The 6224-nt window shown below is 36.4% G+C and overlaps 1 protein-coding gene across 2 annotated transcripts; it reads right to left on the bottom strand.

Moving 5' to 3' along the window:
• Nucleotides 1-211: 211 nt before the first annotated feature.
• LOC102617016 (bifunctional phosphatase IMPL2, chloroplastic) lies at nucleotides 212-5181 on the bottom strand. 2 transcript variants are annotated; one of them, XM_025102432.2, is made up of 9 exons: nucleotides 4615-5181; nucleotides 3791-3869; nucleotides 3313-3407; nucleotides 3187-3236; nucleotides 2500-2624; nucleotides 2261-2327; nucleotides 1210-1299; nucleotides 726-792; nucleotides 212-493 (listed from the first exon to the last, which is right to left on the bottom strand). In XM_025102432.2, exons 1-9 carry the CDS (start codon nucleotides 4952-4954, stop codon nucleotides 423-425), a joined length of 984 nt encoding a protein of 327 aa, XP_024958200.2. In that variant the 5' UTR covers nucleotides 4955-5181; the 3' UTR covers nucleotides 212-422. The 2 variants fall into 2 exon arrangements, with proteins under 2 accessions (XP_024958200.2, XP_006487260.2); XM_006487197.4 differs by having other exon boundaries at nucleotides 681-792; nucleotides 4615-5178.
• Between the last annotated feature and the right edge of the window lie 1043 nt (nucleotides 5182-6224).

Below are 6224 nucleotides of genomic sequence, written 5' to 3'. Positions count from 1 at the left end.
TGTTACCATTAATGAAAAAACATATTAATACCATATGATTTTATAGCTGCTTTTGTGGCCATGCCGTAACTATTACGGATAAATATCATTTTTCTTATTCTTAAGTTTGGCTTCACCGGTAAATAACAATGAGACAGTCGAAAAAATTGAACATAGAAGCTATGGTAAACATGATATTGAACCTATACAATTGTAACCGAAGAAAAGTGGATCTTGAAAAATAGATCATGTATTGTTGATTTTAAATCAGAAATGGTACTACACATTTCATAAATAAAAATTTTGTTTCAGATAAATAAGAGTGCTACTACAATTGCTTACTAATCAATACTTCTCAGGTACATCTAGCTCTTCCCAAGGAAATGGACTGAAATAATTGTACCTTCTTTAGGTGAGTTGCTGTTTCAGAGGAATGCAAAACATCACTGCCATTGTAATACATCCAAAGCTTGTTGATGAATTTGTTTATCTCCAGCAGCAATTACATTGAAGCCTGGAAAACAGAACAGAATATGATGGATGAAGACAAATAGATGCTTTTACTGAAAGTCAAATTATAAACTTGCAGCACCAATAATCACAACTTTATTTATAAAACTGACTAAAATTGGCGAAGATGTGAAATAAGAAAAGAGAAAATTCAAACAAAGACAATTTTGTTCATAAAAAGGCAAGCACACTTGTTGCACGGGCATCTGAAGAAGCCTCCCAATAAAGTTGATCACCTCTCCAATCAGTTATTACACCACCAGCACCTTCTATTACTGGTATTAGTGCAAGAACATCGTATGGCTGCCAAAAAGGAAAAAACAAAAAACAACTTATTGATTAGACGAAAGCAATTATGTTTAAATACACTGCATTTTGCGTAAGCTAAGAAAAGCAACAGGATTTTCACATGGTCGCAATACAAAGTCCTCACAGCAGCTTAGTGTGCATGAACGGGAAAAGTAATGCATGTGGTGTTAAGTTATTTGATATTTATAGAGATAGTTTGGTATTAGTGACAAATGGAATTAGCTGGAATAACGTCTCCTGATTCCAAAAAGAAGTGCTACCTACGCATGTGTGCAAGTATATCCTCTGTACACATTGCTAGGTACTCTCCTTATCTTCCATGAAAACCAACTATTGGGCTTTTCATGCTTAAGTCCAAATATACATCCAAACATAGTATCCAACATATAGACTTGAATGGTTGCAGTTTACCTGAAGACCAGACTCAATGACAAGATCCACATATCCTGAAGCCAGAAGGGCATACGCATAGCAGTCACAACCATAAAGGGGCACCTTCACCTATACATAATGAAGAATTGAAACGAAAATATGAGATTTGGGAATCAGTATACATGATATTTAATCTCCAAACTCAGCAGGAGTATTTGAGGGACTGGGTATTGACAGATGTGACTGGATGACATAACAAGATACTGACCCAAGCAGCCAGAGACAGAGGCAGCATGGTGCTACTCGGGTGTCAGGTCAGCTGCACCCACTTAATTTAAACAAATTACTCAGCTTTCTATTTTATGCTCAAGTCTTGCCCCTGATTTTTATTAATCTGCCCCCTTGATTTCATTGTTCTGCCCCTTTCCCCTTTAAAATTATTTGAACAACTCAATAACTAGAAATAAAAAGCCGGATAGCCATAATCCCAGTATATTTCAAAAGACATTTTGGATAGTGTTGTTAACGAAACTATTGAACAATGCTATCAACTCATGAAGATGTGCCATGGGCAGTTGTAAATGATGTTGATAGAATATATATATTATGAATGCAGAATATATATATATATATTATGAATGAAAGATATAACTTTTGTATTTATTATTATTTTTAAAAATTGTCCCCTGTAGAGTAAATGTCTGGCTCCATCCCTTGCAAATGGTTATACCTAAAGCTGCAAAGTACACCCGTAGAAGAATAAGGGGGAAAAAGTGGAAGAGATAAGTAATAAAAAAAGAATTCCACACAAGCTAAAACAAAAATGTAGTGTGTTATAATGTGTGGCGCTTGACATTCTAAATATTGAAAACCGAGCCAAAACATTCCCATAGTCGAATATCGTGGACTTATTTTATTTCCATGACATCAGATATCCCATAAGCCACTGAGGTTGAATTAGATTGTTAATTCATCCTATCAACCAATGTACTCAAGATGAGCATAATCTCTTAGTATTTTCCTATCAACAAATGCATTCATGCAGAAGGCAAACACTTCGCTTTAATCAACTTTAAGAACTAGCACATACCTTATTTCTTACACGAGCAAATGCCTCTTCAGCATCTCCTTTGAACAGGTGTGGGCTTGTAGTGTATCTAAACAGATAGAAACAAAAGTAAGAAAATGAAATAAAATAGATTATACAAATCAAGTCCAGCACGGTGCTGGTAAAGATGTAGTTAAATTATCCGGTTGCAAATGTTGAGATGCTACGCACAACTATTCTTGCTATGGAATTTAGATATCCAAAAGATAGAATAACCATACAAATAAGCTTGTGACAGTTTGGCACAAGTGCGAGTGGACACTTCTTCTCCGTTTAGTGTAGTGCACTTTCCACTGATTCCAATCCATCTTTCTCTTAGAACAGGCTGATCAATTATGCCAAGAATCTGCAAAAACATGCTTGTCAAAATATAAACTCCGAAGCAAAAACAAGCATGCAATCACTGACGGTAAAATTTCACCCTCAGCATAATAAGTGCAAAAAATTATGATCTAATTTATTTGTTGCATGAAATGCAGATACAAATCCAGAGAGATTCCCTATCAAAAACAAGGATGCAAAAACATGTTGGAACATATTCTTAACAAAGACCACCGCTGGTTCCAGTCTATCAAGCAATTCGCCGTTCAATAATTTTCCAGTCCTTACAAAATACTTGATATCCGTACAATTAAAAACTGAAAACAACTATTAACATAAGCCTGATGAGATGGAAAATTTAGCATTAATCACCAGCCACCTTACCACCTCGACTTTTTTTTTTCCCTTCTTTTTGCTTTTTTTTTTTTTCTACTTAAAAGAAAACCAAATACAGAATAGATTTTGTTCCAGATGCAAGAAAGAGAATATTTTTTTTCTTTTTTACCCCCTATCAAACCAAAATATTATGCAATCAAGAAACAGTTGTTCATCCTTTGTGCATGCAACCAAATGGTAGGTGCTCTTACTGGTTTGCCTTTATGTAGCAAAGCAATGAGAGTACCAAACAGAGGTTTTCCTGAAACAAGCAAAGGTACAGGATCACTTCAGTAAAATATTCAAAGCTTCAACTGTTGAGACAGAAAGAAACATACCAGTGATAAAGCTCTTGGTCCCATCTATTGGATCTAAAACCCAAACATAATCTGCAAACTTCTCCTTACACCTCCACCCATTCTCCTCACCAAAACTACAATAAGAACTCTTAGACAGTATCAGCAACAGCAAATCAAAAATCAAGGATGAAACTTTTAACACTTCACATGAATACTTTTTAACTTAGCATTATACTTTTATAATGAGATACATGTGACTGTAGACAAAAAGCAAAAAGAAAAATGAAAAAAGAAAATAAGTACGTAAGATATTTCACTATTTGGGACATAAGCAACCAATAACCTACACTCAACTAAGCATAATTAAACCATTTGGCTTGGTTTGGAAAAATAACCACAAAGAAAGCACTCGAGATCATATTATCTCAAGTTTTGAGCAATGCAAATTCTATAGATGTGTTTTCATTTTCCTTAATTTTTCTTAGCAACCAAATAGGAAAGTCTATGCATAACTTACATAGCATGAGAAGGTAAATTCTCCTGAATAATCAAAACCATAGCTTCTTCTGCTGTTCGATCTGCAATTGTCACAGGACCTGAAGCAAATACAAAAGCAGTCCAATTAGGCAAAAAACATCTACAGGTGAACTAAGGAACATAAAGTTACATTCCTCACAACCAAACAACGCGCCCAATTTCCGATTCTATTATAATAAGGAAAATGAAAATGAAAAACTTTGAACTAATCACTTTCTTTTCTTTTTTTCACCAAAACATTTCTCTGCAACCAAACACACCACTAACATCTCTAGCTCTTAAACATCCCCTATCCACCTAATTGCACAACCATGTGAGATACTGCAATCAAATTGTATAACAACAATTCAAAGGATGATCTTTTAAGAATTCCATGCCTCTCCTTTACTGCCCTTTATTACACTTTCACAATACATATATATTTTTTTAAATAGCAGGTTTTGCATTGCTCAAAACTTACCAAATTTTTTAAAATTTAACCATTTCAGAAACTTGGACTGAAATTATTAGAAATTTCTCAAAATTTTATGAATGTTTTTCAAATACATTTATGAGTAAACAACATAAAATAAAACATTAGAAACAAAGGAACTCAATAATTATTCATCCTACATTTTCTCAGCGATCAAACAGTACATTTATAAATCAAGAATAATAATTTAAAAAAAATATTATTCTTCACGTACCAAATTTCTTCACCAAATATAATTATAATTCACCAAAGCAATATCTCATACCAATTAAAAATTTAAAATAGCTAAAAAAGATTTAAAAATAGAATAAAAAGATGTGAATGGGACTAACTCAAATCCTCTTTATCGATAATTTCGAATTTCTTTCGAAAATATTTGCGGATAACTTCTCCGGCGGCGTCGGCGAGTTTGTTGCCGACGTCGGCAAAGCGATCGAGGTCGGGCTCGCTAATGCCGTTACTAGTGACGGCGTGATTGGAGAGATTCGAATTTGAAGTCATTGCAGATACAGTTGTTGTTTTGAGAGAAACTGAGTGGTAATTTATGGCGGGAGAAAACGGCAGCGCCTGGGCGTCGTTTTGATGGAGAGTTAGCGTTTGGTTGTGCAAGGAAACAGGAGAAAACAGGAGAGGTTTGGAAGATTGAGAGAGGAAGTTGAATTGAGAAAGCATTTGCGAAGTGATTTGAGGGTTTTAAATACGCGGGAAAATTGATGCTTGTGATTGAGAGAAAGTGAAGTGAATGCCAGATGAGGAAGTGAAAGTAGAGATATGAGAGAGAGTGTGTTCAGAGAGTTCAACAACCGTTAGAAGTGGAAGTTGACGTGGTTTGCACAGTTGGATTGCATTGGCATCCTGTGAATTTGATTTGATTATCTTGACGTCTTTGAAAGGTACCCGAGAGGAACCACACACCGTTTCTTTAAGAGTTATGCTATTTACCTGAGTCAAATCCGGGGATCAGGCTACGGTGCAACAGTGGCACCGTGCCACAGTTGTACCTAGCCGTTGGATGCAGTTGGATTGGTGGGATTCACTGACATCCAACTGCATCCAACGACTAGGTGCAACTGTGGCACGGTGCCACTGTTGCACCTAAGGGGAATCCCAAATCCGGGTTAAATTCTAAAACTAATGCAATCGACGTCGTTTCGTGTATTTTTTTTTTTTTCATCAGCATCAAAACGACGCTGTTTGAGTCCCTCATCACTCTGTCTTCGTTCCTCTTACTAAAGCTAAACTACACAGAAAACAAAGTTTCAGCAGTTGGAGCCGCCTTCTGATACAAGCAAACGAAAAGCACAGAGTTGTCACTAAAACACTCTTTCTGCAACTTTAAACGTCATGTCATCGAATGGCACTGCTAATGAAGTAGAAGTAAGCAAAGTGTTCATAGGAGCAAGCTGCAACCGAATTGTCAATAACATATCATGGGGCGCCTCTGATTTGGTCTCTTTCGGTGCCCAAAACGTCATCGCCATATTCTTTCCCAAGGTCCTCACTTTACACCTTCTTGATTCTACCAATCAACGCCCGCACCATTAGCCTCAACCCACCTTCAATTTGCTCAATCTGTGAAATTAAATTCTTGGACAAATTACTCCACGCCATGAAAGAGTGATTTCAAGACTATTGTGCCAAGACCGGAAGAGAAAGCTCGGGTAGGTTTTCTTGGGTGGTCGCGTTTTCTAATGCGTCGTAATAGGAAAGAAAATGGTTGAGGAGGAGGTCAACGTGAGAGTAGAGAAGGGTTTGCGAAGAAGATGAAGAAAGAGACTTGTGAATGAGAGGGAGGGAGGAGAGTTTTTTTGCAGAGAAGCAAGGATCTTGGCATCTTTGAAGAAGATGATGATTTCAGCTTGATGTGAGCAAGCTCACATGAAAAAGAGACAGGGAAGAGAAACATTGAAGTGAAGGGAAAAGGAGGAAGGGAAGGGGAAAT

Source organism: Citrus sinensis, chromosome 8 (genome assembly GCF_022201045.2).
Source record: "Citrus sinensis cultivar Valencia sweet orange chromosome 8, DVS_A1.0, whole genome shotgun sequence".
In the NCBI taxonomy this organism is placed as follows: Eukaryota; Viridiplantae; Streptophyta; class Magnoliopsida; order Sapindales; family Rutaceae; genus Citrus; species Citrus sinensis.
This window is presented reverse-complemented; position numbering and strand designations above follow the sequence as displayed.